The sequence below is a fragment of the Castanea sativa genome, chromosome 12 (assembly GCF_040712315.1).
Source record: "Castanea sativa cultivar Marrone di Chiusa Pesio chromosome 12, ASM4071231v1".
NCBI classification, from domain to species: Eukaryota; Viridiplantae; Streptophyta; class Magnoliopsida; order Fagales; family Fagaceae; genus Castanea; species Castanea sativa.
In genome coordinates this window covers 6,500,488-6,526,744 of record NC_134024.1, presented here as the reverse complement: position 1 = coordinate 6,526,744, position 26,257 = coordinate 6,500,488, and the positions used below count along the sequence as shown (strand labels likewise).

The window sequence follows — 26,257 nt, the reverse complement described above, 5'->3', positions numbered from 1 at the left end:
TATTTTTTCTATTGTTGTATCATGAAATTCTAAAAGTTTTTATAGCTAATTGATATATAAAACATATATAATACAAGAAAGACACGAAGGAGCCAATAGGTTTGTAGGTGACAATTTCACTATGATCTGTTAATATTTCTTGGTTGCATGAGTTAGAGGAATTTTCCCCCCAATGTATTTAGTTTTAGTAGAAAACCTCATAGATTAAGTGTGACTAACAATAATAGTATTCATGAAATCAATGAATCATAAATAATTGTTTATAAAATTTATCAAAATACACCGCGCATCGCGCGGGATATCAGCTAGTTTAATTATAATAGTGTTGCTCACAAATTACGTTGGTCAGCTAGGGATGGCCAAAGCTAGCTTGGGATACAGCATGTCAGCTGAAAATGGATGTATTCAATTTAAGTAGCAGTGCCTATTTTTTGGTTGGCTTTTTTCATTTAACTGTAGTTGAGCTTCAGTCTACCTCAAATAAACTGTATCTTAATATGTTATGCAATTTTTTTCCTTTTTTTAAATTTAGTAAATAATGATTTTACTGCATAAATTAATAGACAAATTGACAAACGAGGAAGAGGTACTAAACCCAACATTACTTTTATATCCCAAATCCTCCAAATTAAAAAAAAAAAATTACATATATAGGCAATCATTTTATTTTATTCTAGTTATGATTGCAAGGGGATAAACATAGCAAAATGACTAGTGCTTCAAGGCACTTACAAACAATTTTTTTTTTTCTAATAATTGTCACCTCCAAATTCTTTCTGAAGCTCTTCAACCACATTTTTGTCGAGTTGGAAGGCCTTGGTGAGAACATCAGGATTAATTGGAGGATTGGATCCAAAGACAGCATCTGCTATTGTGATTACGCCTGCATTTTGGCTACTTAAACCAGAAATGGCAATTGCATTAGTTTTTCCCACGTTTAATTGGAAGTGAATGAGACCAACTGGAAAGACAAACACATCCCCCTTATTTAGAGTTTTGGTGAAGAGGCGATTCTTTGGGTTGGATGTTACAAAACCAACGAAGAGAGTACCCTCCACAACTACTAGAATTTCAGTGCCGCGAGGGTGAGTATGGGGCGGATTTTCTCCATATGGTGCAAAGTCAATTTGAGCTAGGGATATGCCAAGAGTATTGAGGCCTGGTAATGTGTCTACATTCACGGTAGTGACATTTGACCCAACTTTATTATCTGTGTTCCCAGCAATGTTCAATCCCTCGAAGAAGAAATCTTCAGCTTTGACAAGCTTTGGATCCTTGCAGAACTTTCCATTAACGAATACTGCATAAATGAATTTTTGTTATGGACACTTTAAAAAGAATGCCTAAGACTTCGATGCAGAAAATAGTAAGGCCAGGTAGCTAATAATATTTCTTCCATTAATATTTTGGTTAGTGTAGATTGTTCACATGAGAAAAATAATGCAAAAACTTGAAAAAAGAAAAGGAAAAATATGTACCGGCTGATTTGGAGTAGTCCGAGTAGTCCTTAAGTGCAACACAAAAGTCCTGCAGGGGATCGGGGTCAGAGGCAGAGGCAAGAGAGAATGCCAAAGCGAAGAGGGCAACAGTTACAATATAAGGTTTCCTCATATTTCAGGCTAACTCTATCTTCTGTTCTATATATTTTTGCTTCGGGTTAGGGATGAGAAATGTTGCATGGAAAGCATGTCTATTTATAGATAAGACACATTGAATAGGTATATGGTTTACCATACGTCATACGTAGACTTGTTCAGTCTTCCATTATTACCAATTTTATTTTTGATTGCCAAATTATTCTTTAACTACTACCCCATGCCTTAAATTTTCAACAAATAAGACCAGTTCAATGAAAAAAATATTACAATTCTATGTGTATTCAACTAATTGGATGTGACGTACTGTATTTCTTCAAGGGGTTGTTAATAACTTAATATTTTGATGGAAAGTTTGTGTGACTTTTTTTTCTGCCTAAATTAATTATAATGGTTGATAATTACTATTGTAGAACCAATAATTAGATGGATTCAAAGCTAGCTAGGTACGAATGTGATAGTTGTGACTGCATTTCAAGAATATTCTGGATCGTATATGCCTGGGTTTCAAAATTCAGATGCTTATCTTAACTTCAGAGTGTTATCCATTGTCTTTTGGATAGCGTCAAGTTGACAACATCAAGCTATCCAGTCTTCACCTACTCCATGGAAGATAGGTTTCAATAGACTTCAGTTCAGTTTGAGCTTATGGTCAGCTTCGTTATGTTGCAAATCTGATTTAATGAAATTAATTCTGATTGTTAATGCGTTGATTACTCTCAACTTACTCTATTTTTAATTCATTTTATGCCAAAAAGGATAGAAGAAAAAAAAAAAAGATAAAGAAAGTGATAGATTTGGTTGGTCTTCCTAGCTTATTATTCATGGACAAAACTTAAATACAGTTTTTCAATGTGCCTAAATTGAAACACATGTCAATAATCTATATTTACCATTATAGTAGAAAATGTATTATATTTTTTTAAGATAAATTAAATTAAATTCACTTATATAATTGAATTTAATTAAGAAAATTTATTGCATCTAACTAAGAAATTATATCTAAGTTTTATCGATTATTTGACTTTTTTTTTTCTTCTTAATATTCTTTAACCAATTCTATCTTTACTACTTTTCAACTCACATGATGACCAAGACAAATTTGGAGTAGGCGATCTCATTACCGAAACTCAAACAAGGCCCCTGCCGCTTGCATTATATGTAAGCTATCCTTAATGCTAAAGCCACTCTAAATTTTATTACAACAAGTTAACAAATTGACATAACAATCAATGTAATTGATGGATTTCAATAACATAATAAACAATATCATTTTTTTTTGTGAGACATGAATTTATAAAAGTTATATGGTAAAATTTGTATTATTCCTATTCTCTAGCATTAGTCACTTCGAAAAAATCCATTGATTTCCATTTTCTTTTTCTTTTTTCGTTTCTTTAGCAATAAAGAAATAGTTAAAACTTTCAAGTTCAAAACTCCTATATTCTCAAAGGGGCTACACTCTCCAATTTATGCCAATAATTAAATCACTTGAACTTGATTTATTTTATAATTAAAAAAAATGTGCAGTATGAACCATGTCAATTTCAGGATCGAATATTTAGTTTACAATTTGTTATTCATGATGGAAATTAGGTCATATATAAAGAAATTTAAGGCGGCACTATGTATCGTAAGACAGCATGGAAAATTGAAGCACATGACAAAGATTAGGCTAATGATGAGAGTTCCAACCCCTTGGACATGCAGACAATTTTATTCCTCTTCTCATGATGAAAACCCATATATAATATCTCATAATAAATTTCTTGAACACAATTTCCACGTATTTCTTCTAATCCAGGAACAACAAATTCTAATCTCATTTCTATTTTAGAGACTTTTGTCACCAAGACAAAAGTTGTTAAACTTGTCTTTATCTTCAAACTTGAATTCCAAGAAATTATGATTTAGTCTTCTCGATATGTTTTTATCCATATATAATATTTTTAATCACGTAAACAAGACCCAGTAAAAATTGTTGATTAACAAGGCATTACAGGCCAAGGGCCAGCACAACACATGTAACCGATTGTAAAGTAAGTTTTATCGCTGAGAGGGCTGGTATTAGTTCCGTCAAAAAGTGAACATGCAAACGAATGGAAAAGGTTTTGCTGCATACAAGTATGCAGCAATTAGGTGATGCCGCTGTAGAGTAATTATCTGTTAATTTATTTTATGTGTCTGAGTGTATGATAGCCCCTGTAGATTTTATGTCTTACTTTGAATGGATGAAGTTTTCGGTTTTAAATTTGAAGATTTATTTTTGTTAATTTCTGTATCTACTGTGGCTGTCGATCCAAGCTAGACCAGTTTCATGTTCATCTACAATCAATATATATATAAAAGTAGAGACCTCATGTGGGAAAGTATAACGTTTTGCGAAGTGTCATATTGTATAACATCCTTCTCATTTAGGCTTCCACCTTACCTAAATTTATCATTTATGTCAACCTATTAAGTAATGGCAAATGCATTTATTTCAATGTATTAATAAAATTTTAAGAATTTGTATATATTTATAACTTTACATACTTTGAATTGATATAGATGGATTTAACAAGTCATGAGAAATGTAGAAATAAAATTCAAAGAATTTGTATACATTTATAACTTTACATGCTTTGAATTGATACGGATAGATCTAAAAAGTCATGGGTAAGGTAGGAATGAAAAAAACTTCTCAATTTTCAGCATAAAACTAACTTCAACCTTTGAATTTTATTCCTACATTTCCCATGACTTTTTAAATCCATCCATATCAATTCAAAGTATGTAAAATTATAAGAGTATACAAATTCTTTAAATTTTATTAATATATTGAAATAAATGCATTTTCTATTACTTAATAGTTTGACATAAATGCTAAATTTAGATGAGATGAATGCCTAAATGAGAAGAATGTCATTCAATGTGCCACTTGGCAGATTGTCATGCTTTTCAACATGAGGTTTTTGCTTATATATATATATATATATACATTGATGATTAATTGATTGATGTGGAGAAAAATAATATTTGTCCTATTCATTGAATTCAACTCTTGCAATTTTGCATTGAAGTTAGTCTTATGTAGAAAATTGAAAAGTTTTTTTAATTCCTACCTTTCCCATGACTTTTTAGATCCATCCCTATCAATTCAAATGATGTAAAGTTTTAAATGTATACAAATTCTTTGAATTTTATTCCTACATTTATAAATGTATACAAATTTTTTGAATTTTATTAATACATTAAAATAAATGCATTTGTCATTACTTAATAAGTTGACATAAATGCTAAATTTAGATAAAGTAAAGGCCTAAATGAGAAGGATGCCATATAATGTGCCACTTGGCATAACTTTATGCTTTCCCACATGATGGCAAATGCATTTATTTCAATGTATTACTAATAAAATTCAAAGAATTTGTATACATTTATAACTTTACATGCTTTGAATTAATACGGATTGATTTAAAAAGTCATGGGAAATGTATGAATAAAATTCAAAGAATTTGTATACATTAATAACTTTACATGCTTTGAATTGATACAAATGGATCTTAAAAGTCATGGGAAATTTAGGAATCAAAAAAACTTTTCAATTTTTTGCATAAGACTAACTTCAATGTAGAACTGCAAGAGTCGAATTCAATGAATTGGACAAATATTATTTGTCTCCATGTAAGGACCTGAGAATTCACAAACTTATTTAACTTCCTCTTCTTCGTTTATTGATCAGAGATCCTTATACAATAAATTTGGTAGAGAGGGTTCAACAACAAAAAGTCCCCCATCATAGTCTCTTCATTCCTATTTATATTGTTTTCTGCTTTCATCGTAGCCTTACACCTTGCAATCTGCGGTCCCTTCCCCATGACACTTGTCCGTCGGCAATGGAGCAAGATTCTACTTTGCGTTCCACACTGTTCAGGTCATGTCCACATTAATGCGACGGATAGAGGTGATGCTTGCTAATTAATGCGGCCAGAATGGTTGTTGCCGAGCATTTAATGCAACCTTCCAAATCAGCCTACTACATCCAAATATTTGTAACACGTCCTTTATGTAGTTATCGTCCACGCCACTTCATCTTCGGGCACACCCGGAGAGACCTCACCTTGCATACTAAACGTTGGCCCTCCTTTCTTCGGGTCCTAGGGTTCTTAGGTCCTCGGGTCCTCACAACAGCCCCTTTAATACTTGAGTTATTAATCATGAATTAATAACCAAGTTTTAAGTTTTAACTTCTCATACACGCTTCTTACCCTTCTTATATTTTCACACGTATAGACGTCTCTTCACTGCCCCATGATCCGCGTCTGGCGCCTCGTATCCCACGATGAGGCATTTATGGCGTTTGACGCTTCTTTTCCCGCGCACGTTCTACGGTTGGATGAGAAATGTACGGCTCAGATCCCGCTTTCAATTATGAGCGGGAAAGTTACCGCTCTTATCTCTTTTACCCCACCCCTATAAAAGCAAACCCTTTGGCTGGATGTAGCTCATTTTGGCATTCTGAAGGATCGAAAGAAGAGTGAGCTCCCGAGGACCATCTTTAAGCGATCTTCAGAGGTGTGTTCATTTTCCTTTCGTTTCTCTCTATTTGCTTGCTTTTCTCCTCTTACCGCGGGGACTAATGGGTAGGTACGCTAAGCTAGTAAACACGGATGAGGCAAAGGCTGCCTTTAAAAACCGATATAGAATCCCTGATGACGTAAACATCACGTATTGTGAGGAAGAAGAAATTCCACTCGCACCTCGCCCCCCTGAGTCCGTTTTGATTCCCATGATTGCGTTTATCGAGGGGGGCATGGAGATTCCTATGGGTAGAGTAACCAGGGATTTCTTAATAAACTATAGGCTTACCCCCTCACAATGTTCCCCAAACGTCCTTAGAATTTTAGGATGCGTAGACGCGCTTAACCGAAAGATGGGGACCAATTTGACATGGCAAGATGTAAATTGGGTGTACAACTGCCAAAAAGGGGATAGGACTAAATATTACATGAAATGTAGATTCCCTTCCGTTAGGCTGATCTCTTGCTTACCCGACTCGAGTAAAGGGATGGACGAAGATTACCTTGTCGTCTCGGGCAACTGGCATGACGGCTTACACTGTCCTACCCGAGAAGGGACGCCAGGTAGTGTTCCCGAGGACTGACCTGGCATTTAGGAATGACCAAAATTTTCATGTGTTCTTCTTTGTTTAACTTATTCATTCTAACCACTTCATTCCTTATTGCAGACGATTTCCATACTGCTCCGAATTTATCTGCTGTGAATCGAGCTGATCTAAACCGGATTCTTCGGTCAGAAATATTTGTACACCGGGACGGACAACTCCGAGCAGCCCACATTATCCTCAGGTACACACCATCCACTAAGCGTTTCCAAAGCCCGAAGAACGTAATCAGAGCAAGAGATCTACGTTTAGCTCGGATTGACGTTGCGGCCCCTGGATTCCTACTGCTCGCACCTCCTCCTGCAGGAACTCAAGACGCACAGCTTCCAGCTCCTCTTGCGGCCCAGTTACTTTATCCCCCCTTGGACCAGGCTACTAAACTTGTAGCCGAGGAAAGAGTTGATACGCCCGAGCCAAATCCTCCCGAGGTGACCGAGAAGGATTTTGAGGTGTTCTACCGTCCAGACGCTCCTTCCAGCTCCAATCCGTCAACCAGCGAAATGGGTTTTCAAGAGAAGGAGCCCGACCTGTTGGCCTTGCTGCAGGCGCACGCAGGCGATTCTTCGCCGGCGGTTCTGGTCCCACCTCATCCGATCACTCCGGCTACTACCCGTGCACCTTCCTCGGAGGCGACGAATAAGAAACGGAAAAGGGGCCAAAGTAGCAAGCATGTGATAGAAATCGAAGAAGGGGAGAATCTCGACCCTTCCATTAAAGATACCAGGGCTGCGAAAGCCCTTTCCAAGAAAGTTGCTCCTACTGGTTCGTCTAAGGACCCCAGTAGTGAGCCTACAAAGAAGGCGTCAGCCTGGCGACCCAACTTCACTCTCAGTTCGGGCAGTCCTGTTATGGATGATGCGAACCTGAGGGACCCGAAGAAGGGAAGCTCGAGCCTGGTGGCCGAGTGTCTAGAGAAGGCTCTATGCCTTCCAGAGGATATGGCAGAGTTACGATCCTTCCGTAAGAGGGAAGTTTTCTTGTCTTTGAAGCAGGACTTAGCCAAGGTATTTTTTAAGCCTTTGCAAAGTTTATACGTGAGTTTAACTCTTTATTAGGACTAACTCTTTTTTTTTTTTTAACTCGAATACATCATAGGCGGTCCAAGCTTCATTTATGGCTGAGGAATGGGTAGATCACTCACTGGATCTTGCCCGAAAAGCTGATCAGAATGCCGAGGCGGCCGTGAGGGCACAAAAAGAAGCTGAGTTGAACTTGAAAGAGACCCTCACGCACCTGTCCGAGGTAGAAAAAGCTCACAAAACGCTGAGTCGGCCCTGAAAAGCTACGAGTCACAAGCAAACCTTGCTCTTGAGGCTCAAAAACAAGCTCAAAGTAGACTCGCTCTTACTATCGTTGAGCTTAAGCAGGCGCAAGAGAAACTGGCCGCCAAGGAGCAGGAACAGGCCGTAGCGGAACAAGCAGCATACGATGCAGGAATGAAGAAGGCTTCGGATAGCTTGGCCGCCCAACTCAAAGGTGTTGCTAGGGCGTTTTGCTTGGAGGTATGGGGTCATGCATTGGATGCTGCTGGGGTAGCTGCCGATGCTGAACTTTGGGCTCCAGATAATGTTTACTATCCTACAGCATTACGGCTTGCTCCTGATCCCCCCATGCCACCAAGTGAACCAGCTGAGCCTGTTCCTGTTCCTGATTCTTCTGATGCAGCAGCCTCAAAAGGCCCTTCTCCCCCAGCTCAGCCCGTGGAAGGAGTAGTTGAGGGTGATGTGGCTGAAGAGCCAAAAAAGAAGAAAAAAGATAAAGAACCAGAGAAAAGGAAGGACAAGCAGCCTGCAGCTTAGTCATTCTATCATGGTTGTTTCCTTCTTCTTTTTGTTGTTTCTTTACCTTCTTCTCTTCTTTTTTTTTTTAAACGGATGTAAGGGGCCATATGATTGCCCCAGTTTTGTAACAGATATTTGTTAAGGAATTAATATTTAGCTCTTTTCTGATGTTTCATATACAAGTCTTATTACAATGCGTTGCCATTTATTTGTTATTTTGTATGCATCCAAATAAAAGCTTACTTGAATTAATAATCACAATATCACTAGGAAGTGGTTCGTTATACTTGTGTCCTTAAGAAGCACAAAAAGTTTAACCTGAGCACCGTAATCTCACCACTTGACCTTTTTTGACGCTTGAAAAGGAAGGTTGGAGATTCAATATGCTACCGAGCGACAAGGCTTGATGATTTGTTTTATGTTAGTGCTTTAGATATCTGAGATTCCTTAACCATGATCTTGTTAGAATTACAACTCTTGGGTTATGGTCCGAGGAACCAAAGAAGAAAAGAAATTAGTTTAGCACTTACATTTTGCCAGTGGTTAACTTCTCCTAGACTGGTGGCCCATAGAGCCGAGTAAGAACTAGGGTCAGCCTAATGATTGTGTTTTTGCCAGTGATTGGTTGCTCTTAGATTTATGGCCCGAGGAGCCTAACAAGAACTAAGGTCCATTTAACATTTGAATGTCTCTTAGACTTGTGGCCCGAGGAGCCAAGCAAGAACTAAGGTCAGTTTGACACTTGAATGTTTGCAACTGACTAATTTCTCTTAGACTTGTGGCCCGAGGAGCCGAACAAGAACTAAAGTCAGTTTAACACTTGAATGTTTGCAAGTGACTAATTTCTCTTAGACTTGTGGCCCGAGGAGCCGAACAAGAACTAAGGTCAGTTTAACACTTGAATGTTTGCAAGTGACTAATTTCTCTTAGACTTGTGGCGCGAGGAGCCGAACAAGAACTAAGGTCAGTTTAACACTTGAATGTTTGCAAGTGACTAATTTCTCTTAGACTTGTGGCCCGAGGAGCCGAACAAGAACTAAGGTCAGTTTGACACTTGAATGTTTGCAAGTGACTAATTTCTCTTAGACTTGTGGCCCGAGGAGCCGAACAAGAACTAAGGTCAGTTTGACACTTGAATGTTTGCAAATGATGCAAAATTGATACGAATGGAAACCATGCACAAAAGGAAATTCTTTTCTTAATAATAATAACGTCTTAAGTTATTTACATTCCAAGGGCGAGGAATCACCCTTCCGTCCAAATCTTCTAGACGATAAGCCCCTATTCCTGCTAATGAGGTAATTTTATACGGCCCCTCCCAATTAGGACCCAACTTTCCCCAAGCAGGATTTTTTGCTACCCCCACCACCTTTCTTAGCACCAAATCACCTGGTACTAGAGGTCTGGATCTAACTCCCTTGTCGTACGTCTGCTTGAGCTTTTGTTGATAACTACCCATTTTCACATTGGCTACCTCTCTCCTTTCCTCAATAGTATTCAAACAATCATACATCCTCTCATGATTGCAAGCTTCATCATACTGGTCAGACTTCAGGGTGAGAAAGCCCGATTCTAATGGTATTATAGCTTCCATTCCGTACGTCATCGAAAAGGGAGTCTCGCCTGTCGATCTTCGGGGCGTAGTGCGATAAGCCCATAATACATGAGGCAATTCTTCTACCCAGCCTCCCTTAGCATCATCCAACCGTTTCTTCAATCCTGCCAAGATAACTTTATTTGTTGCTTCAGCCTGACCATTCCCTTGAGGATAGGACGGTGTTGAATATCCATTTCTTATTCCCATTTCTGCGCAGTATCGCCGGAAAGCCTTACTATCAAATTGAAGCCCATTATCAGAAATCAAAGTATGAGGGACTCCGAAGCGAATTATAATATTTTTCCAGATAAACTTCTTCACATCCACATCCCTAATATTGGCCAATGGCTCAGCCTCTACCCATTTCGTGAAGTAATCTGTACCGACAATGAGCCATCTCCTATTACCTGGTGCCCGAGGAAAAGGTCCGACGATATCTAAACCCCACTTAGCGAAGGGCCATGGGCTGGATAACGGGTTTAAGTTACCTCCAGGTTGATGTATGCTAGGCGCAAACCTTTGACATTGATCACATTTCTTGGCATAATCTTGAGAGGTTCTCTGCATGCTCGGCCACCAATACCCTTGGGTCATGGCTCTATGAGCTAATGACCTTCCTCCAGTATGACTCCCACACACACCTTCGTGCAATTCCTCCAGCAAAGGTTCCACGGCTTCAGGATGTACGCAAAGCAGGTACGGCCCTGTGTAGGAACGTCTATAGAGTTTTTGCTCCTCTGATAGCCAGTAACGGGGAGCGCTTCTTCGTACCTTCTCGGCCACTGTTCTATCTTCAGGTAGTGTTCCGTGCTGCAAGAAAGTTACAATTGGGTCCATCCAACTTGGACCAACATGAACGCTGTGAATCCGTACTGCCGAGATGTTGGTCAAGCTAGAGGACAATAAATCCTCCACCATAACCATACGTGGTAACTTTGATCCCAGTGAAGTGGCTAGCATTGCTAATGAGTCAGCATGAGAATTATGTCCCCTTGGAACTTGTTGTACCTTGAAACTTTCAAACAAACCCAATACCCCTTGAACTCGTTTGAGATAGCTTTTCATTCGCTCATCTTTTGCCTCAAACTCCCCATTTACTTGCCCTACTACCAATCGGGAATCACAATACAATCTCACTACCTTTCCTCCCAAGTGTTTAACCATTTGGGCGCCCACTAAGAGAGCCTCGTACTCAGCCTCATTATTAGTGGCTGAGAATCCCAACCTCAATGACTTTTCAATGACTAGCTTTTCAGGAGATATTAGCACGACTCCAATCCCGGCTCCCCTTCGATTTGACGCCCCATCCGTGTAGACTTCCCAGGGAGTGACTTCTTCCAACCCAATGGACATTATTGTCATCATGGTACCTCCGTGGTTAACCTGACATTCCGTGAACTCGGCTACGAAGTCGGCAAGGATTTGCCCTTTGATAGCTGTCCGAGGCATATATTTGATATCATAAGCTCCCAGTCTGGTTCCCCACTTTGCTACCCGACTCGTGTAATCCGACTTCCTCACGATAGCCTGTAAAGGCAATTGTGTGAGTATTACTACGGTGTGAGCTTGGAAGTAATGTGGCAATTTCCTTGTCGCATGCACCACGGCTAGAAGCGCCTTTTCCAAAAGTAGGTACCGCTGTTCTACTTCCTGTAAAGACTTGCTGACGTAATATATCGGTTTCAGGACCCCATCATCATTCCGTACTAAGACAAGACTTACGGAGTAATTCGTGACAGCTAGGTAAGCATATAACACTTCTTCCTTCTCGGGTGTTGATAATATCGGTGGTCTGGACAGGTATTGTTTTAAGTCTTCAAAGGCCAAGTCGCATTCACTAGTCCACTGGAAATCTTTCCATTTGTGCAAAAGGCGATAAAATGGGCGGCACCTGTCTGCAGACCGGGATATAAACCTGTTCAAGGCTGCAATCATTCCCGCTAACTTCTGCACCTCTTTCGGATTCTGAGGGGGATGCAAGCTTAAGACAGCCTTAATTTGATCAGGATTAACTTCAATTCCCCGATGAGTAATCATGTACCCTAAAAACTTTCCCGATCCCACTCCAAAGGAACACTTTGATGCATTCAAGCGTAATTTATACTTCCGTAACACCGAGAAGGTCTCTTGCAAATCAGTCAAATGGTCTTCTGTTCTCTTACTTTTAATGACCATATCATCGATATACGCTTCCATATTATGCCCCAATTGCGCATCAAACATTCTGGTCACCATTCGTTGATAAGTGGACCCTGCATTCTTTAAGCCAAAGGGCATCACTCGGTAATGGTAGTTGCCATTAGGAGCACGAAAAGCTGTTTTCTCCTGATCATTTAATGACAAAGGGATTTGATGATACCCTTAGAATGCATCCAAGAAGCTCATTCGGGGGTGCCCCACAGTTGCATCCACCAGTTGATCAATTCTGGGTATAGGGAAAGGATCCTTGGGGCATGCCTTATTCAAATCTATAAAGTCAATACAAACTCTCCATTTTCCATTCTTCTTTTTTACCACGACAGTATTGGCCAGCCATTCAGGATAGAAGATCTCCTTGATCGCCCCGGCTTGCTTTAGCTTACTAACTTCCTCCTTAACTGCTTCGGCGTGCTCTTGAGATGCTCGCCGAGGAGGCTGTTGTCTAGGCGTCGCACGGGGGTTAATATTCAAATGATGGCAGATAACTTCTGGATTAATTCCTGGTACGTCATAAGTCGTCCAAGCAAAAACATCAATATTATCCCGCAAGAATTGGACCAATTCTTCTCTTTCCCGTACCGGCAGCCTAGATCCGACCTGAAAATATTTTTCTTCATCTACCCCAATAACTATCTTGGTTAGCTGCTCAGCAGAGCCTTCATCCTCATCTAGGCCGACTCCCCGAACAGTCTCCTTTAATTGCTATGATGTCTCAAGATAGTCCCCTTCCAAAGATTCTCGGCTTGTTCGAATAGTGGCAGATGTTAGACATTGCCTGGCTACCATTTGACTGCCATGTAATATTCCCACGCTTCCTCGCACAGGGTACTTCACCATTACATGTAAAGTAGATGAAACTGCCTCCATTGCATGCAACCAAGGTCTAGCCAAAATGGCCGTGTAAGGAGAGTATGCCATAACAACTATGAAGTTTACTTGCACTTCAGAACCCTCCACCTGCACAGGCAGCCTAATCATTCCCCGCGGTATCACCTGATTTCCATCAAAACCGATCAACGGATGGTCGTACTTTTCCAAATCCTCTTGTTTCAACTTCAACCCATTGAATAGGTCCGGATACATAATCTCGGCACCACTTCCATCGTCCACCAAGACCCGTTTCACATCGTATCCCCCAATACGCACCGTAACGACCAGGGCGTCATCGTGAGGTTGAAACGTGCCTTCTTTATCCTCATCAGAAAATCCCAATGTGGGCGTCGCCGAGGACCTCATTCTTTTATTTGCTTGATGAGTCTCCTTTATGCCCTCGTTCCCACACTTGTTTTGAACAGTCATGACCCGAGAAGGTTGCCCCAATTCTCCTCTCGGCTGGGCCAAGATGACGTTAATAGTACCTAGAGATGGTTGAGGGGCCTGACCCCAATATTTCCGAGTGCCTTGCTGGCCCCTTTTCTCGTCCGGATTAACCAATAAGTGATTGATCTTTCCAGCCTTAATCAAGTGATTCAGATGATCGCGCAACGTCCGGAAATCCTCCGTAGTGTGTCCCTTATCCTGGTGGTAATGGCAGTGGAGGTTTTGATTTCTCGTAGATGCATCTCCACTCATTTTGTTAGGTGGCCTAAAATATGGCTCATGCCGAATTTTCTCCAGTATGTGATGCACGGGTTCCTTAAATAATGAATTAACTAGAGGAGACTCGGCGGTCCTCGGATAGCTTGGAAAATCTCGTCTAGGCCGACTACCTTGAAACCCTCCTACCCGAAGATCCTTTTTCTCCAGGTACCCCTTCATTTTTGCTTTGCTCTGCATTTGATCTTCTTCCACCCGTTTATACTTATCTATCCGGTTCATGAGCTGACGCATATCTATCGCGGCCTTCATTGTCAAAGACCTCCTTAACCCGTGCTCCGCGGGAAGACCCACCTTAAAAGTCCTCACGGCTACATCTTCCACATCCCCATCAATTTCATTATACGTTTCCCAATATCGGTCAGAATAAGTTTTAAGTGTTTCCCCCTCCCTCATAGTCATGGACAATAGAGCATCCAAGGGTTTTGGAATCCTAGTACAAGTTATGAACCTTGCTCCAAATGCCCTAGTCAACTCCTCAAAAGACCTCAGAGAACCTTCTGCTAAGGCATCAAACCACCTCATAGCCACGACCCCCAAACTGGATGGAAAAACTCTGCACATCAATGCCTCATTATTCGAATAAACGGCCATCTTCTGACTAAAATGACTAACATGCTCTACAGGGTCAGTCCTCCCATTATACATAGTAAAGATGGGCTGTGAAAACCTACGAGGTAGCTTTGCCCTATTTATCCTGGCCGAAAAAGGGGATTTGGAAATTTGCCTCAGGGCTTTACCCATTGCATCACTCCCGTCATCACGATATATCCCATCTGCATCAGGCATCCTAATTTCCTTCTGCTGTTTTGCCCTAACGTCTGAAGACACACCGCCACGGGTACCACTCCGAGTAGGTTCGAGTACTGGGGGAACCCTTCCTCTGAGGCTTGCTCCCGAACTGTCACTGGAAGAGCTAGTAGTACTTATACGCCTCCGCTTCCTACTATCCATGCACTTGCGTAGATAAGCTATTTCAGATTGCATCTGTTGCAATACCTCGTCACGAGACATCTGTTCCTCAGTCAGTGATTGTCGCTCAGCCCCTTGAACGCCATCATGTGCTCTCACCACTTCTGAGATATGTCCCTTTCCTTTGTCACGCTGAAGACTTACCGCTACGTCCCTGCTTCGTGAACTTACTAATTCCTCCCCTTCTAGGTACGTTTCAGCCATCTATTCTTATACTACGTTGTTGTTCCCACAGACGGCTCCAATTGTAAGGACCTGAGAATTCACAAACTTATTTAACTTCCTCTTCTTCGTTTATTGATCAGAGATCCTTATACAATAAATTTGGTAGAGAGGGTTCAACAACAAAAAGTCCCCCATCATAGTCTCTTCATTCCTATTTATATTGTTTTCTGCTTTCATCGTAGCCTTACACCTTGCAATCTGCGGTCCCTTCCCCATGACACTTGTCCGTCGGCAATGGAGCAAGATTCTACTTTGCGTTCCACACTGTTCAGGTCATGTCCACATTAATGCGATGGATAGGGGTGATGCTTGCTAATTAATGCGGCCAGAATGGTTGTTGCCGAGCATTTAATGCAACCTTCCAAATCAGCCTACTACATCCAGATATTTGTAACACGTCCTTTATGTAGTTATCGTCCACGCCACTTCATCTTCGGGCACACCCGGAGAGACCTCACCTTGCATACTAAACGTTGGCCCTCCTTTCTTCGGGTCCTAGGGTTCTTAGGTCCTCGGGTCCTCACACTCCACATTTGTCTAGTATAAATCTCTATTTCCATTGGACTTAAAAATTAAACTTCCATAATTTTCTCACAATATCTTTGTTTTACTTTCTGAGAGGTATGTTAATTTTTAAAATATTATGTTCGTCTTAAATATTTTGTTTATATTTTATGTATATGGTTTTACTTATGTAGCTTTGTAATTTATTTAGACTTATTTTTTCTTATTATGTGCCAATTTATATTTTTGGTTTTCTGTATGATGCGTATACTTGGTAAGGATCTATTTTTGGCTACTTTTAGTTCAATTAAAATTGGAGGTTAAATTGTGATATTATTGCATCACTATGACATTATTTTTTCTATTGTTGTATTATGAAATTCTAAAAGTTTTTATAGCTAATTGATATATAAAACATATATAATACAAGAAAGACACGAAGGAGCCAACAGGTTTGTAGGTGACAATTTCACTATGATCTGTTAACATTTCTTGGTTGCATGAATTAGAGGAATTTTCCCCCCAATGTATTTAGTTTTAGTAGAAAACCTCATAAATTAAGTGTGACTAACAATAATAGTATTCATGAAATCAATGAATCATAAATAATTTTTTATAAAATTTATCAAAATACACCGCGCATCGCGCGGGATATCAGCTAGTTTATATATAAAAGTAGAGACCTTACATGGGAAAGTATGAGATTTTTCATGTAGCACATTCCTTGAAATCCTCTTTATATATTCAGGTTTTCACCTCAATAAAGTTTGCATTTATATCAAAGTATTAGTTAGCCAATAGAGTAAATGCATATACTATTAAATATTTGTTATATTAATTATTTTTAGTGATGCATTAATTATTAAGTATAACAAAACTTTGATGGCATTTTTAAAGATTTATATGAGAAACAATTGATTTGAAATTTGTTATTTTTGCTCAAATTTGGCTGCTTTTGCATCAATTGAATAAAAGTCCAACAAAAGGAAAAATAAATTTAATAACACAATCAAGAATATAATAAAAATTAATTGAATGATAGTTGCATTTTTATTTTATTGAAACACTATTTGCATTTTTTAGTAGACATAAAACATGTGTATCTGTATTGGTCACTATATCATGCAATTTTAAGTTTGTAAACACATATGATATGATTAAATCACTACACTAATTTGTCTTTCTATTTTGTTTAGAAATTAAAATACTAGAGATTAAAATTTTTTACAAAGAAAATTATTGAAATTTTTTTTTTCTATTGATAGTTGGTGGTGGGGTAATTTTAATCTGAGTGTCTCTTGTGGAACACCAAGAGGTCTTAACTAATTGAGCTCTCTTGATGAAAATTATTGAACTATTGAAGGAAACTAATAACAACTAACACCGAAATGTGATTTTAATATAAGACTATATTTAATCTTTATTTGGTTACATAGTGCATGGCAGAGAACACACGATAATAGTAAACAAATTTTTTGTTTTAATCTACTTAATTTTTTCTAATAAAACTCTTTAAAATATCATAAATATGTGTAAGCTTTCATGATTGACACATGGAAAGACAATTCCCGCAATTTATTTTCAGACACAGAAGAAAATGTTTATTGTTGAGATCACTTTTTTGATGATGATATGCAAAGAAAATGACCATAATTTATTCTCAAATACCCAAAAAAATGCATGAAGAAAATGCAGACGTTTATGGTTTCAAATTTTTGGATGTGTGTAATATTGATAAGTAGTTTTTTTTTTTTTTTTTTTTTTTTTTCCAGATTGCTGTCAAAATAGTAAATGCATTGTAAATGTCTAATTGGTCAAATACCAAAAATGATAAAATTATATATTTGTAAAAAACCAAAATCAAAGTAAACTCAACACAAATATAATTAAAGTTCAATTGGTTAATTTTTTTTTTTCTTGCGTATTTCATTTCAAACAAAGTTCATTTTCTTTGGTAGAATAGCAATGAATGAGCCTCATCTACGTAAAAATTCTGGGTTGGCTGAAGTGATAAAGCCCCTCGGTCTTTCATTGCCATCTTCTCAAAAGATTGTCGTTAGTCTTTCGTTTTCAAATTCTTGACTTTGTGTATTATCTATAAATCTATATACCAAAACTTTAACTAGATTCCATTGGCCTCCAAATAATAACTTATTGTAGCTTTTTCCTTAATATGTGGGTAGAACCAGAATTTTAAAGCAAGACCCAACAAAAGCAGAATAGAGAAAGATAGTGGAAGTTATTTACTGTTCTATCAATACATCAGATCCCATAACCTTTTTTTTTTATAAATTTTTTATACAAGATAGAATTTCTACTCTATCTTAATCTAATTGTATATGTGTGTGAAACTCCCTCCTAGAGACTTGAACCCCGACCTTTGCTCCCACACTCGCCCCCACACTCTACAAGTATTTATACTTGTGGAGTGATCACTGCACTAGATCCCATAACTTTTGAACTTAATACAATATTCCTACAACGAAGCGTGATATATAATTAACCATTTAGGAGTGCCAAATGGGCGGGTTGGGTGTGTAATTACCAATTTATGACTCGTTTATATATAAATTGATTATTCATTACCAACCTAACCCATTTAATTAGTAATACACTCATTTAATCCAATATGACCTAAATACCTCTAAGAGCATTCCCATTTGCAATTAAATGGAAAATGTAGGGGAAAAATACAATCAAGGCACAAAAAGGTGTTGGCAACCGGACTTGTAAAATGCCAGAATTGCAAATTTTTTTACAATTGTGCTACTGTGCCATTATAATGTAGGATGACACTGTAGCACAATTGTAAAAATTGTAATATATTTTAATTGATAAAGTGGAAGAGAGACATGGGAGAAGAAAGAGAGAGAGTTGTATTGAAATATATTATATTATTTTAGTAGGTAATATATATTATTTTATTGAGTAGAATAGGAAAATAAAAATTGAGATGTTGGGTGTGTTGTAAAATAGTATGGTATAATTGATAAAGTAACTTTTTGAGATAACAAAATAGGATAAGATACAATTTTTCATTGCAAATGCTCTAAAAAACTACTTGAATACCTTCTTGACCTCCAAAATTACCAAAATACTCTTAAATACCTAAAATGACCCAAATACCCTTGCACTTCCAAAATTACCAATATATCCTTGGACATAAAAAATTATTCCCAAATTCTCTAAAATGAGCATAATATTGCCAAAATCTCAAAAATGAGCAAAATACCCATGAAATATAAAAAATGACCAAAATACCTCCAATATCTCTAAAATTACCAAATATGCTCAAAAACCACTAAAATGACCAAAATATCCCCAAAATTTCTAAAATAAGCAAAATACTAATAATACTTCTAAAATGACCAAAATACCCCCGATATCTCTAAAATCACCAAATATGCTAAAAAACCACTAAAATCACCAAAATACCTCCAGAATCTCTAAAATGAGTAAAATAGCCCCCAAAAACCTCTAAAATGTTCAAAATATCCCTGAAACCTAGAAATGACCAAAATACATCCTAAAACCTAAAAATGACCAAAATATTCCCTAAACCTAAAAAATGACCGAAATACCCCCCGAAACATAAAAATTACCAAAATACCCCGAAAATCTAAAAGATGACCAAATTACCCTTGAAACCTAAAAAATTAACAAATTACCCTATAACCTAAAAAATGACTGAAATATTCCCAAAACCTATAAAATGACCAGAATACCGTCAAAACATTTAAAATGACCAACATACCCCCAAAAGCTAAAAATGAATAATGATATGAACTCCACCAACAATTGTGATGAAACTCGATAACAATGATGGTTTGGAACCCCAAGATCGTGTAGACAAGATTTGTTGAGCCTTGACCCATCATCTAATCAGATGAAAAACCAAGACTACGATGGATTGAAAACGCCACACCAAGAATTCCTAAGAAACTCTCAAGAATCAAGGTGATAAGTTTGGTTGTTTGAATGCCACAAGAATAACTTGATAAGTTCAAGAGTTCTTTTAAGAACCAAGAGGAACACAAGACCTCACAAGGAGAATAATTTTCTTAAAACCAAAATTTGATTTTTAAAATTCGTACTACCCATCTATATACCTGGAACAACCCTCCAAGAATAGGCAAAGTCATAATTACAACTTTAAAAACAGCACAAAAATTAACCTAAACAAGTTCCCACGTTTTTTTGGATTCTTGGACTTTTAAAGGCAGTCAAATATAGCTAAATGACTAGATTTAATGTATTTTAACACCTTTTAATGGCCAGACCATGCTAGGTGCAAATTTACATGCTAATTAGCCTCTTTAATTGCTTTAATGACATGGACTAAGCCTTGATTATTATCTGAGCCCATCTTGGTCTTTTCAGAATCAGCCCAATTCTCTTGGACTAGCCCATTTAGTGCTTCCTTGAAATGTTTGGCTCTAAGTCTTGTAATTGGGCCACTAGGAAGTGACAAAGGGTCATGTGCAAATTCAACTCCATTTCCACGTGTATGATCAATATGACCAGCTCCTTGATTTGCATCAACTAAAATACCCCTCGAAACCTAAAAATTACCAAAATACCCTTGAAATCTAAAAGATGACCAAAATACTCCAGAAACTTGTAAATTTACCAAAATACCCCCCTAAATCTAAAAATGACCAAAATACCCTAAAACATAAAAAGTGATTGAAATACTCCCGAAACTTATAAAACGACCAAGATACCCTCAAAACCTTTAAAATAACCAAAATAACCCCAAAACCTTTAAAAAATGACCGAAATACCCCTGAAACCTAAAAATGACCAAAATACCCCCTAAACAAAAAAAAATGACCGAAATACCTTTAAAACTTAAAAAATGACTGAAAGACCCCCGAAACCTAAAAATGACCAAAATAACCCCAAAACCTAAAAAATGATCGAAATACCTATGAAACCTGAAAAATGAACGAAAAACCCTCGATACCTAAAAAATGACCAAAATACCTTCGAAACCTAAAAAAAAGATCAAAATATCCTAAAACCTAAAAGATATTGAAATACCCCCGAAACCTAAAAAAATATTGGTTTTGGGAGTATTTTGGTAAGTTTTTAGGTTTAGTGGGTATTTTGGTAATTTTTAGGTTTTGGGGGTATTTTGGTCAATTTATAGGCTTTAGGGGGTATTTCGGTTATTTTCTAGGTTAAGGAGGTATTTTGGTAATTTTCTAGGCTTCATGAGTATTTTGGTTATTTTTTAAGTTTTAGGAGTATTTTGTTAATTTTAATGTTTTAGGGGTATTTTGATCATTTTTAGGTTTCATGGGATATTTTTGTTAGTTTTTAAGTTTTGGGGGTGTTTGGGTCATTTTCTAGAAATTTAGAATTTATATTGTTTATTTAAATTTTATATGGTTTTTAGTGGGTTTATCTATTAAGACCCATATAATTAATTAACTTAATGGGTTTTTACCTATATAACCCAAATATTCAAATGGATTGGGTTAAGACTTATCCAAATAAGGTGGGTAATAGGTGGATTCATGGATATGGATAAAAATTGCCATCCTTAGTCGCCACTCACAGTTTAACATGTATGGTAAGATATGAAACCTATTTGAGCTTAATTGTCTACAAGGTAAATAAATGATAGAACTAGTTCCACAACTCCATTGTGTTACGGTCCATAGAATTAGTCCGTGAAAAGGGAGAGGCCAGAGGGGTAAGGGAAGAACAGTTTTGATTCTATTCCTGTAATAGAATGTTGTGTATGAAATGTTGGAAATAATTCAATTGTCTTATATATTTACATGGTAAAATTACAATCCCTTATAAGCCTTAAACTCTAAAACTACCGTCTGTCCAATATGTTATTTTCATGCACTATGCAAATGATTTTCAACAACTACATCCAAAATTTGATCAAGGGATTAGTGTGGTTGCTGGCAATGTAGACAGTAACTTTGCTTCCTATTCATGACTGGGTTATTCTGGCCCGACATGCCGAAGAACCATTTTTGTGAGGCCAATTGTTAACACAAGGTAGTTAACTTGCTCAGGATGAAGCATGATAGTTTGATCTTTTGGTTGCCACACAATACAAGCATAAACCATGTTTTTTTACCATGTGAATATGTGATATATCATATATGTAATTTCTCTCCTTCAGTATTTTATCCATGTGCAGCAGTGTAGTTTGCTGGTGGAATCTGTGTTGCTGATGAAGAGATGAACATTCTGTGTTCATTCTATCCTTCATACTGATTATTCTGCAGATCTTTCCCTTCGTGCTGTTGCAACACAATTAAGCCACGCTTAAATCCAACACAATTAATACGTTTTCCTAGTTTCTGGTCCAGATTAACTTTTTTTTTTCTTCAGCAGATTTCTTATTATACACCTATAATTGCATTTCAACTTATAGAATAGAGCCATTGTCAAGATACACCATGTCATAAAGGTGAAGAAGGTGAAATGGTGAAAAAGGATCATTTTTCTCACTAGGAAAGTATTTGAATTTCGTGTATATACCTAAAAATGCATAAAAGTCAAAACTAAAAGACTAATGCAGGGAAGTCTGTTTTACACGACAAGGCTACTTGTTCTCCGGAGTAAAATTTCTTTGTTGCGAATATTGATATATAATTGAGAGCTATCTGTAAGTGTTTTAAGTACACAGGTACACTATTTTGTAATCCATTAGTCAAGTTATTAATTTTGATTTAAAGAATTCATGTTGGTGGATTGGATTTGTTCTGTGGATGATTCATTGACTCTTGACTTCTTATGACACTCCTAGTTAGATACTTCCCAAGCAGAAATTAAATGGTTGCTCCAATTCATTCAACATGCTTCTATTGAGACTTTTATCTCAATGCACAGACCATTTATTGTGAGGCTACTATGTCTGTCAGGGTTCTCCACTTCTCCTCTCCTCTCATTCATTCAAATTTTTTTATTTATTATTATTTTTTGATAATGGAGAAGGGGGGTTTGAATTCTATGTCATAGTTAAGAATAGCATAAAGTTAATATTTAGCTATATGGCTTTTAGCTATTCTTCTCTCATTCTTGTATGAGCTTTCTTCGTATTGTAAGTTTTAGTTAGTTCAATTGATATAATTTATTATCATTGAATAAAAAATATGAGGTTTAAACTCTTATTTATATTTAAAAAAAAAACTAATTGATATTTTAGTTTGATAATAAAAAGTAATTATCATGAAAATGATACCAAAGGTTAAAATTATATAATTATCACACCATATCACTATAGCGATTATTGGACAAAAATTGCTTAAAAAAATTTGGTGTTCATACTTCATACGCCACAATTCCTTGTAAAGTGAGCATGCAATTTCTTGAATAATTACTTGCAAGAACATCAGGTTCAAAAAAAGGGGTGTGGCTTGGTCCAGTGCACAAGGACCCAAGTCTCTCCCTAAAAAGAGAAAGCAGGTCATGTATATGACTATTTTCCATTCCTCTACAAACATTATCAAAAAATTTTAGTCAGTCCTATTTCTGTATAATATTAGGCCTATCAATGGATTGGCCTATCAATGGATTGGAATTTAATCTAAGCGTATTTGAAATCTATATTTTTTAATAAATTTGAATGTAGAATAAATATTCTTAACCAAAATTCGTCTTTTCCTATTCTTAAATAAATGCACGAAAAGGAACCAAACGGATTGAATTGGACTAAATTAACCGAAATATTACGCTAATATAGCTCAACCAGATTGCAATACTAAAAAAATATTATGTTTTAGATCTTAGAAAAAGCTTTGATTGAATATTTTAGAAAGGTATTGATCCAGTGACTTGATCAACATTCAAAACCGATCAAAAACAGTAAAAATAAGTCAAATATCGGGTTGAACCAAAACCTAAAGCAAAAACAATATTTTGAACCATGATTAATTTTATTACTAATGATCCTCCCTAGTTACTTAGGTCCAGTTGCACATATATCAACATGTTTATTGCCATTGTTCTTTCTAATCATTTTCTATTTTACTTTTTTAAAATATTGTGTAGATGGATTGGAAATTGAGAAAGGCCTAATAATAGAAGGGATATAGGATTAAATTAAATGACATGTGCCCCACTCTTTGATGACAACAGCCCCTAAAGAAAGAGAATATGGTAGGACAAGTAGGGTGGCGCCGTGGGGACATTGTGGTAAGGGGATTTTTTTCCTTTCACCACCCAAAAGATGACATAGGAACATGGGGTTGGGAACCAATATTCGACAAAGTTCAAAGTTGTGGGCTCGCTTGCCGAGGTAAACAATTCAAAATGGCTTCTACTACTACTATGCTAGTCTCCAAATTCAATAAATGCATGATTGATTTTTTTTTTTTGACAAACCGACTTGTTTTATTCAATATTTTTATAGATATGGAGGTGTAAAATCTTCTTTTTATATTCTTGTAAAATTTTTAAAAAATTAAAGATTAATAGTGATATTATCAATAAAATTTTAAATTGAAATTTTTTATAGTTTAAAATTATGTATAAAATATAAGTTTATAAATAGTAGAGTAAATAACATCTGATTGACATAAAATTTAACATATGTATTAACAGCGTAAAGAACATGCAATTCAAAATTTATATTAATTCAAAGGTTAGATTTTTAAAATATGTATTAATATTTATTTCATTAATTAAAAATATTATATTAAATTATTTTGTAGCTAAATTTTGTTCGAAACAAAAATTACTTATCCAAACCCTTGGGTTAATGCATGGGTGATCTTAATCCCCCTTCGTTAACACGTTCATTATCAAACATTTCCTGACCGTCTGATCCAGCATCAATCAAGACAAAGAGGTGCAGTACAAGTCACGTTTCCAACTCTCGAAGTTTGTAGATACTAGATAGTAATAATAAATAATAAATAAAGAGAAGAGGAAAAGGAAAAGGAAAAGGAAAAGGAAAGGTTTTTGAAGACAATAGGAGATAAGAGAAGAGAAGGAGTAGTTTGTTTTTGTGCATGCATTTGATATTGATAGGGACAGCCCCCATTTGCAGCTACAGCTGTCTCCCTTTACAACCCCACCAATTTTTGGACTCTCATCAATGCTAGGCTAGAGAGTCCTAATCCTATTTGCCTAGGTGCCACGCCTTTCCCTTCCCATACTTTCCTCAATCTTCCTTGGGAACCTACAACTCCTACTCTATCAATTTCTATCTTTTTGGTCTCTCAAATTTCAAAATTGTTATGAAAGGGAAAGTTAATGGATTGATTTAAAAAAATAATTAATAATAAAAAGAGTTTTATCAACAGATATTTTTAAATTAATTGTTAATAAATTATAATAAAAAAATTTATTATTATTTTTATAAAAAATATAAAAAATTATCGATAATATTTATTTTTTTATTATTTTTCTAATAAAAATTTCGATTAATATTTCTCTAAAAAAAATTAATTATATATATTTTTCATAAAAATAATATTAATTTTTTTTAAAATAACTCATTAATTAATACCTTAGGAGCATTTATTAACTAAACCTAATTATTAATGAGCAATTTAAAGAGGAGCTCAGGAGCACACTTTTCCTACATTTTCTATATTTCATATAGGTAAATTCAACTTAGGTTCTTATTTTCAAATGAACATTTACTACTCTAATGGAAGTGGCAACATCAACTTGATGTTGGACCTGTTGGTGAGGAATGTCATGTAGTGAACGCTAAAGATCTTTTAATGGAATGAAAAGTGAAAACGGTGGAGTGATGTCGACTTGATATTGTATAAATCTAAGTTTTTTTTGCATTTGCATTGATTTCCAGCAATATTTCCTAAATAATTAACATTAAATTTTAAAAAATATAAAACCCTTTAAAAAAAAAAAAAGAGTCAATTTGGTGAAAATTTCGGTTACTCAAAGCGTGCCAATAGTTATTATTAACTTTTTGGCCATAAAAAATTGTTACTTACATTTCTATATCATTATATTTGCCTTTTTGATATGTAAAAGTATTCTATGTTCTATATTTGCCTTTTTTTTTTTCTTCAGAGGAAATTAAGCTCACTCTAGAAGGAAATGTCGGTGAATCCAACCCACATACACTCATTTTCGAAAGGGAGATTGATGTACAGTTTAAACCAAAAATGTCTTCGGCACATGAATAAGTTTGTAACATTGATTGATGGGCTTAGTATCAGTCTAGTTCCCTCCAACATTTCCATGTAGTGGGTCCCATGTACTTTCGGAGTCTACATATTATGAGAGTCCACTTCATGTACAATGCACATAGACGATATTGCTTCTATAGCTCTGGGTATATATACATGAGTCTTCCCCTTTATATAAGGGTGGACTCTATAAGAAGTATGATATATTTTTTGCTCTTTATAATACAAGATTACAAAAAAAAAAAATGCACACAATATATGAATTTTTTTTTTGAGAGAGAGTTTCAACCTATGGCGTTCGTTTTTGATAATTACTTTTTTTTTATCAGACTAAATCACCAATTAATTTTTGGTGTAAGTATTGAACCCCAGATTTCTTATACAACTATCAAATATTTTACCAGTTGAGTTAAGTGTAACCCACTTAAAGATATTTTTCTATGATGTCTAAATAAGCAATATGGAGATTTTGATCAAAGACAAGA

General features: G+C 36.3%; 2 protein-coding genes across 2 annotated transcripts; both read right to left on the bottom strand.

Moving 5' to 3' along the window:
* Window positions 1-540: 540 nt before the first annotated feature.
* Window positions 541-1,637, bottom strand: LOC142620963 (germin-like protein subfamily 1 member 14). The gene is made up of 2 exons (XM_075794285.1): window positions 1,479-1,637; window positions 541-1,300 (listed from the first exon to the last, which is right to left on the bottom strand). The coding sequence occupies exons 1-2, from the start codon at window positions 1,609-1,611 to the stop codon at window positions 750-752; spliced, it is 684 nt and encodes a 227-aa protein (XP_075650400.1). The 5' UTR covers window positions 1,612-1,637; the 3' UTR covers window positions 541-749.
* Window positions 1,638-8,959: 7,322 nt separating this feature from the next.
* On the bottom strand, window positions 8,960-15,111 carry LOC142620093 (uncharacterized). Its single transcript, XM_075793523.1, has 6 exons — window positions 13,123-15,111; window positions 12,553-13,032; window positions 11,635-12,465; window positions 10,462-11,523; window positions 9,772-10,371; window positions 8,960-8,980 (listed from the first exon to the last, which is right to left on the bottom strand). Exons 1-6 carry the CDS (start codon window positions 15,109-15,111, stop codon window positions 8,960-8,962), a joined length of 4,983 nt encoding a protein of 1,660 aa, XP_075649638.1.
* Between the last annotated feature and the right edge of the window lie 11,146 nt (window positions 15,112-26,257).

Excerpts from the sequence above, each read along its gene's own strand:
- LOC142620963 (XM_075794285.1), bottom strand. The coding sequence starts at position 1,611 with ATGAGGAAACCTTATATTGTAACTGTTGCCCTCTTCGCTTTGGCATTC. Across the intron at positions 1,301-1,478 it reads GGACTACTCCAAATCAGCCG|TATTCGTTAATGGAAAGTTC; the intron begins GTACATATTTTT and ends TCATTTATGCAG.
- LOC142620093 (XM_075793523.1), bottom strand. The coding sequence starts at position 15,111 with ATGGCTGAAACGTACCTAGAAGGGGAGGAATTAGTAAGTTCACGAAGC. Across the intron at positions 13,033-13,122 it reads TATTACATGGCAGTCAAATG|GAGACTGTTCGGGGAGTCGG; the intron begins GTAGCCAGGCAA and ends TAGCAATTAAAG. Across the intron at positions 8,981-9,771 it reads TGATTCCTCGCCCTTGGAAT|ATATCTAAAGCACTAACATA; the intron begins GTAAATAACTTA and ends AAGGAATCTCAG.